The sequence below is a fragment of the Clarias gariepinus genome, chromosome 4, assembly GCF_024256425.1.
Source record: "Clarias gariepinus isolate MV-2021 ecotype Netherlands chromosome 4, CGAR_prim_01v2, whole genome shotgun sequence".
NCBI classification, from domain to species: domain Eukaryota; kingdom Metazoa; phylum Chordata; class Actinopteri; order Siluriformes; family Clariidae; genus Clarias; species Clarias gariepinus.
The window spans coordinates 21,250,001-21,264,106 of record NC_071103.1 but is presented as its reverse complement, the minus strand read 5'-3'; the positions used below and the strand labels follow the sequence as shown (position 1 = coordinate 21,264,106).

At 35.2% G+C, this 14,106-nt stretch overlaps 1 protein-coding gene across 2 annotated transcripts in view; it reads right to left on the bottom strand.

Annotated features, from left to right (window-relative positions):
* Positions 1–2,380: 2,380 nt before the first annotated feature.
* The window catches only part of cpne3 (copine III), a 13,371-nt gene continuing 1,645 nt past the window's right edge, over positions 2,381–14,106 (bottom strand). Inside the window, exons 2-17 of one of the 2 annotated variants that reach the window (XM_053494163.1) lie at positions 13,587–13,726; positions 13,150–13,329; positions 12,172–12,246; positions 11,295–11,366; positions 10,931–11,011; positions 9,660–9,749; positions 8,757–8,855; positions 8,580–8,666; positions 8,412–8,471; positions 8,203–8,336; positions 7,877–7,931; positions 7,729–7,780; positions 7,481–7,614; positions 5,203–5,439; positions 4,765–4,879; positions 4,406–4,546 (exon numbers count right to left, since the gene is read on the bottom strand). In XM_053494163.1, coding sequence (XP_053350138.1) covers positions 4,769–4,879; positions 5,203–5,439; positions 7,481–7,614; positions 7,729–7,780; positions 7,877–7,931; positions 8,203–8,336; positions 8,412–8,471; positions 8,580–8,666; positions 8,757–8,855; positions 9,660–9,749; positions 10,931–11,011; positions 11,295–11,366; positions 12,172–12,246; positions 13,150–13,329; positions 13,587–13,718 — 1,599 coding nt within the window. In that variant the 5' untranslated portion in view covers positions 13,719–13,726 and the 3' untranslated portion in view covers positions 4,406–4,546; positions 4,765–4,768. Of the gene's footprint in view, positions 4,547–4,764; positions 4,880–5,202; positions 5,440–7,480; positions 7,615–7,728; positions 7,781–7,876; positions 7,932–8,202; positions 8,337–8,411; positions 8,472–8,579; positions 8,667–8,756; positions 8,856–9,659; positions 9,750–10,930; positions 11,012–11,294; positions 11,367–12,171; positions 12,247–13,149; positions 13,330–13,586; positions 13,727–14,106 lie in introns of both variants that reach the window. The other variant, XM_053494162.1, reaches the window with a different exon arrangement.

The following is a 14,106-nucleotide window of genomic DNA, read 5'->3' as shown; positions in this document are numbered from 1 at the left end:
TCCACATCTTGGAAACTTTCTTGGCACTGAGGCTCAAGTTGAAGATTTAAAATTTGAGCAAAAAGACCAGAGGAGAAAAAAGTAAAAAAAAAAAAAAAGGCTGAATTAAAGCGATAGGGAAGCTGCAGTAGTTGTCACTGTAATGAAGAGTCTATCCTCACATTTATCCTTTAGTGTTACAGACACTATCGTTTAGAGAAGAATAAGCGTTGAAGTGTCTCAATCAGTTTTACACCTTTAATCATGAGAATTTAAAAAGAAAAGACCTGGTTTGACTTGAAGACCCTCATATATTTCCATTATTTCACTTAGATTCACTTTGTATAATTTAGATACTAATACTGTTTTATTCCAAAATCACATAAAAAACAATGTATTCCGTTTAATTTCTGTCTGTATTATCACAAAATTTCAAGTATCAAAATGACACTTTTGTTTTTCAGATATTCCAGTGATAAATTAAATAATATTTATACATCTTTTATTACATATATTTTTTTAAGCATGCCCTAATTTCAATCAATTGTCAAGTTACACACAGAAATTTACCTTCGCTATTTGCTCTAACTTTATGTCTATGATGAAATAGCAGACGTGGTAAAGCACATGGTCAGAAGACAGCACACTGACTTTGGAAAGCTGGTGCTCTCTATGACTGAGTGCACCCTTGTGCTGCCACCTTTCGGCGACATATGCAAAATATGCATAACAAGTCTCGAAACTTTTTGATACCACCTCAGACTATACTGGATTATGTTTGAAACACACAATATAGCATATGGCAGGATTTCTGAAAATTTTGCCAGAGGAAGACCCCTTATAGTGAAAAAATAAGATCTATACAGTACACTCTCTTATGATGACGGTTCAAATAAATATCATGCACATACCCCGACTGTTAAAATGTAGTAGTTGTGTAGTAGTATTAATGTCTTTTGTTAAATTAGTGTGATCTTTCTGTATATACATCTTTGTGACATGAGTTTAAGCTAAATAAACTATTGCTGCATCAGTTCTGGTTAAAGATTAATTATGCCCTTTTCTAAAGCGGCTGTATAAAGAAATAATGGAATTGTTAGGAAGATTATAGAAAATAAAATAATTGGGCAATAAAACCAATATAGCTACTGTAAATAAATTATTAAAATTAAACATTTTGTTAAGGATAACTGAAGAATGTTGGCCTGAATGGGGATGCATGCTTGTATTAAATATCCAAGAATATTGCTGATGCAAAGCCTAAAATTTTCAGAGCAATATCTTGTGGAATACATGTATAAGCTCATGGCCGTACACAGTATTAGCAAAACCAGTCCCTCATACACTTAAACCTATACAATGACTTGAGTATACAATGACTAAGAGTATTCATACCCCTTGAACTTTTCCACATTTTGTCATGTTACAACCACAAATGTAAGTGCATTTTATGATGATTTTATGTGATAGACCAACACAGAGGAAAATGATAAATGTTTTTCAAATGTTTTTACAAACAGATTCCTGGAAAAAAATGGCATGCATTTGTATTCAGTCCCCCTGACTCAGAACTTTGTAAAACCACCTTTTACTGCAATTACAGCTGCAAGTCTTTTGGGGAATGTCTTCACCTGCTTTCACATCACATCTTGTTTATGGTCGTTGTCCTGCTGCAAGGTGAACCCCCGCCCCAGTCTCAAGTCTTTTGCAGACTGTAGTAGTTTTAAATAAGATGTGTTTTGAGACCTACAAGTCCCATTAGCCTCAGCGTCAAATCGTTATGAAATGGGTTTTGGGGAACTACAAACCTCATTAGCCTCAGCGATATGAAAAGAAGTGATGTTTTTCCACTGCCTCTCTTTTGGTTTTAGCGGCAGGTTTATGAATAGCAGACTTAATAAGAGAGGGTCTTTATATAATTTTTATAATTTGCAGGTCATAATGTCTGTTAGGGTTTGCTCATAAAAAAAAAATGACTCAGCTAAAGGACGAATATAACTCATCCTATAGTGTTTGGGGGTTCAATATGCATTTGTAAATTGATATGCCTGCCAGATTATGGTGACAAAAAGCAGACAACATGAATAAGCATGGACCTTATGGTTTGTTCATAACATTTTGTAAATAACTGCACTAGGATTCAGTCTGTCAATCTGGCTAACTGTTAAAAAATTTCAATTAAATCAAACCTCAATAGTTTTTTACAAGACACAGTAAACGAGTGAGCTTAATAATGAGAAGCTGATCGTTGTAACATTATGGGCCACAAAATAATTTGGAATGATTTGAAAAACTGTTACACGTCAGATAAGAAACAAATCATGAAAAGATAATTTATGCTAATGAACTAATTGCTCACCTTTTATATAGTTAGTGTATCCAACAAGACTCAGCAAACAGCACTGATTTACAAATTTATGTAGAGATTACAATACATGCTTATAGGTGGATCTATTAATACAGTTATTTCCAAGCACATCACATGTTTGTTTGAAGAATACAGGTCACGATAAGTACAAGGTGAATATATTAACATAGTTGTCACTTTCCCATTTTAATGGAATTTGGGACAGAATGATTAAAGCATAAATCAACCTACTGTAGCTGCACCTAGGAGTAAACAAAAATTGAGAGAAACAATGTGCTAATTTTATACTGTGGTCGGCACAATACTTATACAAGGTTATTATATTATGTAAGTATGTACTGCTTTTACAATAACCACATAATATTGTAAATCAAATATGGCATTTATTCCTTGACACTGAACTGAAAACTGTTCCACCACAGTAAGACACACCCCCACTCCAATCTCACACTTAGTTTTAAATGCAATTTGCAGGGGGGGGCAAAATTCTGGATCCATAGGTATATATTTTTTTTTATTTTAGACGGAAGCTGACTTAAAAAATAACAAAGATAAGATTGAAAATTGCTCTCTCATGTACAGAAGACACAATTCTTTTACAGCATTTGTTTGTTGCTGAATTCAAGAAGTTGCGTTGTTACAGCTTTCAAACACCTGCCTGGACACTTTGTTATAACAAAGACACAAAAGTCACAAGCTTAAACAATTATCACAAAATAATCCCTATTTATACTATACTAATACACTCATTCATTCATTTTCAGTAATCACTTAAACTCCAGTCAGGGCTACAGTGGATCTAGAGCTTGCTCTAGAAAAACACGCTACCTGTCAATCACAGGACATCATTTAAACATTCATTCACACTCTGAATAAAATATAGGAAATTACTAGAGCTGGCTGACCTAGTGGCATATCTATAGTGGCTGAAAGAAAGCTGGTCCCACAAACACACAGAGAACTCCACATAGATAGGACACTAAGCTTGGAATTAAACCAAGAATGCTGTTGTGAAGTGGGAACCTGTGCCATGAGATAGCACTGATACCCACTGTGCCACGCTATATCCATGCTATAAACAAGATCAATAAACATGGCACTTCATTAGAATAACTGTTGACAAGCAACATTAACGATTAAATCATTTTCATTAAAGGACCTAAACTGTAAACTGTGACAAAAATGATAAATTCAAATATTCAAAATATTAAAGTAATTTACATAATATATAAAAATATATCTGGTTTGAATAAAACGTGTTATAGCATTGCTGAAAACCTGGTATATAAGGCACCAAACAGGATTCCATCTAACCTGAAATGGATAGATAAAATAAAAAAAATAAAAAAAATAAGATTTGCTGAAATTTTATCTTTTTGCCTTGATAGTTCAAGTTTCTATTTGCAGGTATGGACATAAATAGGTTAAAAAGTAAAAAAAAAATTAAAGTGTGAACAAATGAGATATTAAAAAGATCTGCGTTCTGGGTTCACACATCCCTGTCAGATTTAGGCAAAACAGTAATCGGGACACTTCAATTCTGTAATGTGACCATAACCTTGGTGAAACATTACTATATTGTCTCTGTGTTTGAATTGTTAAAGGGCAACTCCGAGCACAAGCTTATTTGATTGCTGTCAAAACATAGAAAACAATCTGGTTTCTACACCAGTAACAAAAGTTTCCACAGATTAAATTTTTTTCCTGAATCAAATATTTCAGAATTTTGAAGTCTTTCGGAATCATTTTGGAGTTGTGGTCGTGATATATTATGCAGCCCATGCTATTTAAATAAAACTGTTTGCAACACGCAACTAACATTCATTGGCCTTGAGCAGGGAGGTTAAATGCTGCATTTCCTTGCGATACATGAGTAAATGTAAACTATCAGATTAATATAAATGTATTACCAGTAGATATGTGGCAAGTTGGCACAGACTTTGTAGACCTATTTGTAGAACAGCCTTCCTTAAAGCTGACTTAGTTAGCAACAGACCAGCATGCTGTAAGGGCATGAAACATGGGCTGGAGTTGACGAGGTCTCTTTTTGCAGCTTTAGGCATTTGGAGTTGTTTGCCCAGCAGAATCAGCTACAGGAGTACTTGAATTCAGAGGGCTGAACTTCAACATATTGAAGTAATTGACAACCTGCCCAGGAACCTCTGCCAAAACACTCTGTGACAATGCCTCTTTAGGAGCCTGCAAACACACAGAGACAGAGAGAAAGACAAGCTGGTGTAAACAGCATGGTTATAAGGCAAGTGATCGCAAGGAGAGAAAGTCATGATGCATTAAATCATTATTCATGGAACATTTTCATTGCTCTTATTTTTCAAGTCCTTACACACTCCAGTGAAAAAGAAAAGAAAAGTGAAGTCAGCAGAAACTTTTTAATTAGAAGCCTATAATAGCCCTACATGTCTATGAAGGGGTTGGATCATGGGGAGGATGCAGTTTATTTAATTTGAAGTAGGACGCAAGTTGTTGAGGCAATTCTGCCAGTACACACTGGGCAAGTGCTTCCCTCGATGCCTGAAATGAGATGGAAAAAGAGGAAGAGGCTGGCAGAGCTTCCACCAAAAACCAGACACTGAAGAGAGCATGCACATTATTTAATTACTAAAATGACTACATTAAACACTAAAATTATTATGCAATATCATGTTTTCATCCTTTGCACTATTCCTCTTTGCATATACAATTAAAATTGGAAAAAAACATTCAAGATACTGGTTTGTTTGGGGTTTTTTTTTAAAAGGATTATTGTACAAAACACCAGCAGCATGATAGACAGGCATACAGACAGACCACTATGTATATGTAAATACAGCTGTACATATTTTAGACACACTTACATTCTGGAACTTTCTGTAAGGCACAAACTGCACAATGTCCCGTGCAGCTGGCTCTCCTGATGGAGATTTCAGACGGCCATCATCCCCATCCAGAATCTCCATGTCAGTGAAGTCAGCCCCGCCCACACCCACAATTATGATGGACATGGGTAAATGGGAAGCAGCTACGATGGCAGCTCGAGTTTGGTCCATGTCTGTGATGACACCATCCGTAATGATGAGCAGAACAAAGTATTGCTATGTCACAGAGGAACAAAGAGGAAAGAAATAAAAAATAATTAGTAAAATACTAGCAGTTATAATATGCTCATAGCATACAGTATAACGAAGAACATATTAACACAGTGCAAATAAAATCAATTATTCATTAATGAATTCACAAATAAATGTAACATTCAATGTAATATAATGTCAGTTCAAAAAGTCCCTTTGCATTGGACACATAAAGTAGGTGGTGAAACAAAAGTGAGTTTCATTAAACTAATAATGTACTTATTCAATAAATGTCGCACAGTATCGCGTATGGACTTTTTTTGTCTCCGGAAAAGCTGCTTGAAATTTAACCTAAATCTGTGTATTTACCACCAGCTTTAAACACGTGTTCCACTAGAGAAACACATCTTCAATGGTTAAAATTTTCAAACAAAAATAATCTGCGAACATTAGGCAAAGAACTCCATGGATGCATACAACAGACTAAGCAAACAAACAAGAGCGCGTTAACACAGTACTGCTATTCTACGTGGCCGCTGCGGGGAGACTTTCTGAACACACTGTATTAATGTGCTTTTTATAATACATCAATTTTGCTGTAATAAGAGCTAATGCACAGGAATTTGTATGCCAAACACTACACATCGTCTAAATCTAATAAAAAGCAGACTAAAAATGTGCTGTTACTTAACATTTGTTGACATGGTAAAGCATTTAACAACTTTGGAAAGAGTCTCTTCTCTGAGTGCTTTGTGGCAGTCATATGTCATATGTTCGTCATATGTAATTAAGGTGCCATGTTAAGTATGATAGTTTTTATATCTAATATCTGATGCTGAATCTGACATAAATTGACATCATGGCATGTACTGGACTCTTCTACTTTTTTGCTCATCTGTTGATGTTCTAAAAGAAAATGATTTGGTTCAAATATGTATTTCCCTAATAAATGGACTTAATCAGACAGTTTTGGCTCTGGGATGCTGATTGAAGGTTCCGGGATCCAAGCCTATCTACAAGTCACCACTGTTGGGTCATTGGGCAAGACCCTTAAACCTACACCCCATATAACCCAGGCACTGCATGTAGTGTCAGTCCCAAGCCCAGTTAGGTAAAAAAAAACGACATAAAACCTGCACTAGGTCTAATAATCTGGGCCCGTATTCACAAAGCGTCTCAGAGTAGAAAATCACCCCTAACTGGTGAAAAATTACTCCTACTTTTAGGAGTAGGAGTAAGAGCTATTTATCAAGATTCTTAGAAAAGGACATTACTCCCATCTCCACCAAAATGTAGGAGAGCGTATCCCATGTTTCACTTTTTAACTTCAGCGGTAAGAGTACGGAAGAATTTAGCTTTAATTATTTGTTTATATTTTACTGGCTCCTCCGCAAGCGGTCTAATTCCCTCTCCAGTTTCGCCTTCTTTTCAAAATCATCTTGATCAGATTATGACCGTCCTGCACAGCTCTATTACAGAGGCTTAAAACAGTTGTGATTAGAGCAGTCTGATTATAATAACGTCCCACAGTCAAATCACACATCTATATGTTTTGTCTAATGTGCATAAACTTCACACTCGTGCTAATTTTACTATTTCAAACTACTTAAACCTGTGAAATACCACACCCACTATATAGTGGAGATTACTTCAGAGCTCTCAGTGTTGTATACAAAAAAAAAAACAAGTAATAAGCTTCATAAATAACTTTTATGTTCTACTCTGAGATAGAAAGATTTTCAGTCCTAAATGAACTTTAAGCCCAATTCCTACAAGGGATTCTGAGAGGCTTAGCAAATGCGGGCCCTGTTGTTGCAATCCATAGCATAAAAGGGACAAAGCCCAAGAAAAAAAACATTTATGGACACATGTCACTGCAACCATTACTCACACACCAGTGCCAATGATTAATTCTAGGGTTCTCAGTAAAACTCAACCCTAATCCAATGTATAGTAAAACATCTAAAACCATCCTGTAGCTACTGCATTTGTATGTCTACATGATGTTCAGTAAAAGGGAATGGATTGCTTTTAAAATAAAATGGTATTTAATGTTGATACTTACACTGGCTGTGTTCTGTTTTCGTGCCTGCTGGGCAAAATTGCTTACATGTCTGATGATGGGAGCAAAATTTGTTGGCCCGTAAAGTTTGACCTGGGGCAGGCACGTCCTATAAGCATCCACCATGCCTTGTACTCCTACAGTAGCAACAGACACACATCAAACATCATTTACTAATCCCACACTGATTCAGTATTCCATAGCTACCGGAGTTTCCTGTCCTGCCACTTGACAATAACTCTTTTACTTACCAGCACAGAATGGATTAGATGTATTAAAGTTAAGTGGAAACTCATGAGACACCTATAAAACAAACAAACAAAGAAAAAACAGTCATTATGTGCTCATATTGCAATGACATCATCACAGGAGCTAAAGTTAGATTATGTTTCAATTTACCTGCCAGTTTGGGGGAATCTGTGCCCCAAACCCAAAAGCTGGGAACATTTTGTCACTGCAAAAAAAAAAAAAAAAAACCAAAAGAGATTTTTGTTTATATGTCAAAAGCTTGTTTGAACTTGAATAACTTTGAAAAATATAGTCAATGGAAAATCCAGTAAATATATTACAGTTACTAAATGTTTATCTAAATGAGTAATGGTAAACAAACTGATTTTTCCCTTAGTGTAAAAGTGAACAGAGGCACAACTTAAATTCAACGGTTGTAAATGAGACCCACAGTTCAAGTTATGTACATGGACAAGATTCCATTCCTGCAGCTTCACCTGTCATAATCCTGAATCACCAGGCCAACAGACCAGATAGCAGAAAGGTACTCATTGACCCCATTAGGACTGATGTAATGCAAAGAGTCAGGAGACTTTGGGTCACCATTTGACCCAGTGAAGTCCACTCCAACCTGCAGGAGAGGAAGCATGAGAGGTGGTAGCCTTATGTTTAGGATAATACTGTTCTATATTAATGACTGACTTACAGTGAAATTAATCTGGCAGCCACCCATGATGTAATCCAAAAATGTGTACTCCTTCACAATCTAAGCAAAAAAAAAATTGTATGAGAAAAACGCAAACATCACCTCTTAAAAATTATTCAAGAAATGCTAGCTGAAGCAGCGGAAGCGGCAATAAGACAGGTACAATACCTCGCAGTGTTTCACACTCACAACACCAGAGTTCTTATAGTTTTTTTTCTTCAGCTTTTTCTTCATGTTCATACAGTCAAACTCTGCCTATAGGAAATACCACAGACAGAAATAGAACTCAATCACATTTGACAGCTGTGAAAAGAAAACAAATGTACTTTTTTTTTTCTCTTTTACCGGAGAAGTGCGTTTGGCCTCCTGCAGGCGTTTCATATTCGTCTCAAAAATCCCAATAAGGTCATGTGACCCATCATTGTCATAGTCGTAACAGTCCACCTTCAGAGAAATCAAAATAACAGCATGACCACCTAAATCTCACCTTCACTTCACACACAGCAAGCCAGAGAGTAATTCAAGGCATGCATCAACACTGAACCAAGACCCATAGATAGGCAAATATCTATGATTTGCTCTATGATGTACATTTGAACACATAATTATGATTTAAAAAATTGAACATAATGCTGCTTTAAAAGGAACAACAGGACAATGCATAAAAATGAGCACCAGACAGAATAATATTAGTTATGAAAACGATCAAGTGTATTGTAAATGCTTAGTGATCATATATGAGATGTGATATGTTGTGATAAAAAAAAAAGCCACCACACTAAGCACAGTTGCCAAATATCTAATACCAATTACGAGCAGGAAAAGTGTTGGAAAAACCAACAGATTAATTATAGAAAACACATCAATCTAGGACAGTGCAACACATCACTACAAGGAAAATTAAATAACTGCACTAACCCTTACTGGTAACACATTTGAAAACCTTAAGGAAATCATGTGGTATAATTAAACTCAACTGAACAACCACTTTATGACAGACGTCTTTCCTTTTTGAGACATTTGGAAATAAAAGAAGAAAAACATCACAGTATTATTAAACAGCTATTGGACATCTCTGCATGCACTCATTTTTTTTTATTAAAAAATGTTCAAGGTTTATAGCACACTTTCATAAAAAACAGTATATTAGCAACAAGGTTGTCATAAATAAAGTGTCCAATAAAGTACATTAAATGAAATTAAAATGCCTAATTCATTACTGTGATTTGCAAGGGAAAGATATACCACCTTGATGGGTTTCTCCATATCTCCTCCACAGAGAGATTGCAGAGGGATTTTAAAAGGTTTCCAACAGGGGTTAAGGTTGTTCTTCACCACCTGGGATAAGATAATAAAGGAGAGATGCATCTTCTTCAGTTTGCAAAATGATTACATAATAATTATTTATATTATGTCACTGAACTATACTGCAATTTAGCAATTGATACACTAATTATTTGAGTTTGACAATAAAAGTAACAAGTAATGCAAGAATTATCAATGGATGAAAAAATATAAGGGTCACGATAAAAAACATTATAAAATAAAACACAAACACACTATCTAATTAATTAAAGAAATACTATATACTGAAAGAGCACTGTATGAACACCTGTACAGCTAGTTTACTCATTCATGAAATTATCAGAAAATCATGTGTCAGAAGTGCAATAGATGAACTCACGCGGATACTGTACTGTATATGCCAGTAACTTCAGGTAATCTTTACATCAACCATCAGAATGAGGGAAATGCAATCTCAGAGATTTTATCCTTGGTAGGATGGTTAGTGCCAGTTAGGCTAGATTTAATATTTCTATAACTGTTTTAAATTTAATCTGCTCTAAAATGCTCTAAATGTCTAAATCTCCTGGGATTGTTATGTACAACAGTCTCTACAGTTTGGAGCAATAAAGTACAGGGCAATAAAAAAATAAAAATCCAGCAGTTCTGTGGACAGAAATAACTTGTTGAGAGGTCACATGAAAATAAGCTAACTAAAAAAGCATAGCCTGTTCTGATTAATCTTGATTTTTGCTGAGGCACAGAGATCTGGGTCAGAAATTGGTGCCAGTAGATCCAAAGTACAGTCCAGGCTGGTGTGAGGAAAATGCTTAATCATCACTTGAATGCTACAGACTATCTGACCATGTTACATCCCTTCAACACCCTAATTTATCATCTTCTAATAGCTACTTTAAGCAAGATACTGCACCAGGTTTCATAAACATGACAATGAGCTCAGTATTTTTCATTGGTCTTCCCAGAGAAGACCTTTGCAATGTGGGAGAATTCACAATATGAACATGTACAGTACCTGATAAAAAAAAAAAATGTACGAATTGTGTGATGCAATAAATTCAGCATGGACCAGAATCTCAAAAAGAAAGTTTCCAACATCATAATCCATACCATGAAGAATTGAGGATGTTTTGAGAGGCTCTAGGCAGTAGTAGTTTAGTGTTCCTAATGAAATGCTCTGTGAGGAATGCTTTTCAATTCCCTGCAGTGAATTATACCTCTGTTCTGTGGGCAAGCTGCCATCCTGATTCTGTTTGTCTGTAGAATTCCAAGTAGGGGTCTGATTTTCCAAAGAAGTCCTGCAATCATCAAATTTTGCAGAAATTATTTGACTTTTCTGATTTCATCGGGTTAGAACTTTAATTAAAAATATTCATATAATTAAATTTCACATAAAATTAATCCATTTCTATAGCAAGAAAAATATTTGTTTTAGTTGTAGTATAAGAGGTGCTGGAGAGGGTAGAAATAAAACTACAGTATATACATTAGGCACTCTTGCTAGAAAATTAGGTAAATCTGTATTTTTTTTACTTTATTACAACTTATTAACTTTTTTACAGAAGCTAGGTTTCAACTTACCTTGTTATCCAATTTTCTGGCCTCAACTTCAAAATTCACCACCCTATTATCCTTAATTTCCTCTGCACAGATCTAAAACAAACACAAGCACAGTCAACAGAAAGAAACTGTGAAAATTAGCTTAAATCTGAATAAACTAAAATTATTTTTCTGGAATTCCAGCAACCTAAATAAGTATTTATTTCTTCCCAAAATTCCCACTCATCAGTCAGCACAAGGGCAAAAGCTATCAAATTATTGTGAAGCCAGTCACTGTATCATTTTAACTCTGAATCTCTTTGTTTCCTATTCTCCAAGTAATGAGTGGATGAGGCAATGGAATTTAAACCGGTGACCTCCCAACAACAGGCTGAAATCTATACTAGTATTCAGCAGTGCTGACCTTTAGCCACTATAGAACACTGAATACCATGTTTGTTAATTACCAATAGGTTAGATGACAGATTCAATATATATTGACTCTCAAACATACGAACAACACATGCAAAAAAAAAAGGGTTAGGATAAAACTGGATTCTGAATCCGAAATCATACAAAATGATAGCGCTGGTGAAATTTAAGACTAAACGATATAACACCAAGGTCAGAAGGGCGATGCAATTCCTCATATGGTACAAAGTTATACACAGTAGGTTTTATCGCTTAAATTAAAAGAAATCAGACTGTACTGCTTAGCCTCATGACTATGCAAAAATATCCAAATAAGCTGCAGTGTAAATGATAATGCATAATTAATGACACTTGAGGTGTGAGGTTCCAGGAGCAGTCTAACAAGTCTAGCAACAGCATGCAGCCAATTTATAAAAAGGGAAAGCTACATAACACACTGTAACATTTTTTCTGTCATATTTAGGCAGGACAATGGACGAATATTCACCGTAATGGTTCCTTTTCCTGCAGGTCTTTTGTTCTTCAAGATCAGTGGTCTGGTCAACTCTCTACTGGACACAATCTGTGTTAAAACAACAAAAACAAAGAAAGGATAATCAAACGTCCTTTAAACGTGCCTGATATACAGTACATGCAAACATGAAAAGCCCTAGGTTGTTGGCTGTAGACTAGGGTTATTCCACTTTTAAATGATTCCCAGTTTAAAAATAGATCAAAAGTTTGGATAAAGAATATGTAAATTAACAGAAAAATAAACAGATTTACTATAAAAGGCTGCTGTAGCCCTTTTATAACAAATGCCACACCTGCACTCCTGTCACAGGAAATGGTGCACTCAGGTTTGGCAGCCACAAGACATCAAACACAACTACATTGCTTGAGGTTAACATCAAGCTGATAGAAATGTTTTGACATGTTTTACATGCAACCTTTACAGCTAATTAAGAAGAAGATTTAACATTGTCTTCATTTTGCTTTGAAAAAGTTAAGCAACACTTTTGACAGTTTTGGTTGTTCTATCATCAACACTAATGTTCACACTTGATATAGACAGGTCCTGATGTAAGTGTAATAATCGGAGGTGTTTATTCAAAACATACAAGTTAAATGTGCTTTTAAGAGCCAATTAACTGAATTGTCCTTTTTTTTCTTCTTTTTTAAACAGTCCAATTTTGTTACTGGTTCTACTCTGGAAACAGGTTTTGATTTTTGACTGTAGAAACATAACAGTGTATTCAGATAGAGAATAAATGTTTACAGTACCAATAAATGTATTTTTCTACAAGTGTTTCTCCTCAAAGAAAAATGTTTCCGTGCACAACTATACAAACAAGAGTAGAAATATGATGTACGAATAAGATAGGACAGCATAAGCCCAACTGAAATGTGGGAGGTTATAGATGACAGAGTAATGTATTTATGATTTAAAGTATGGTGATCAAGAGTAAAAAGCTCATTTTCTTACCTGACCCAGGGAACACTCCAACTCTCCAAGGAAGTCATCATCACTTAGATCGACAGTTTTGTTGTCGATATCATAAACGCCAAATTTAAGTTTCTGTACCATTTCGAAGTGATAATCGATGAGAAACTTCTTGGCAAAGTTGGGATTCAGACAATTTTTTACTCTTTCTGTCCGGCCAACCTGAAAAGATAAAAAATATAGCCTTCGTTATAAATTGATTATAAACAATGCAATTTTCTTGATGTCTGACCTTTACTTATATAAATTTATGCCATCTGGCAGATGCCCTTATCCAGAGCAACTTATATGTATCTCATAATTTATCTGAGCAGTTAAAGGAGATCGTTTAAGAGACCAACACCAGCATCTTTGTGGTGCTGGGATTTGAACCTGTGACCACCTGCCTTTATCTAATATATCAGGTCTTAAACACTCACCTCATACCATTGTGTTCCAGATGAATTTATTTGCAGGACACAGAGGGGGTCAGACTTTGAACCCACATCCATGTCCAAAAGGTTTTTACAGGAGACTGTGAGCTCCACTTTGGTTACACACTGTGTCGCCATTGAAGTAACTTTAAAACAAAATGGAAAAGGTTTGCTTTCAGTGTTTTACATGTCCATGTATTGTCCTACTTTTTATTTAAATTATTGCATTCGATCATAATAAATAACAAACTGTCCATAACCATATATAGAATTTTTTTATAAAAAATCTAAACAACTGTTAGGGCATTGTGTGCTAAGCGGAGTATCTTCTATAATGTCACATCACTTCAGTCACTTTATCACTTTATGTTTTCTCAATCACCAAAGTCTACTTACACAAGTTTTCTAAGACTTATCTTTGCAGTAATTAGGAAGCTTTAAAACACCGAAATTACACAATAGTGAAACAGTTCTTCCTCATCATACTTACACATGGTCCTTTTAATACCAACCCTTATTATTTACA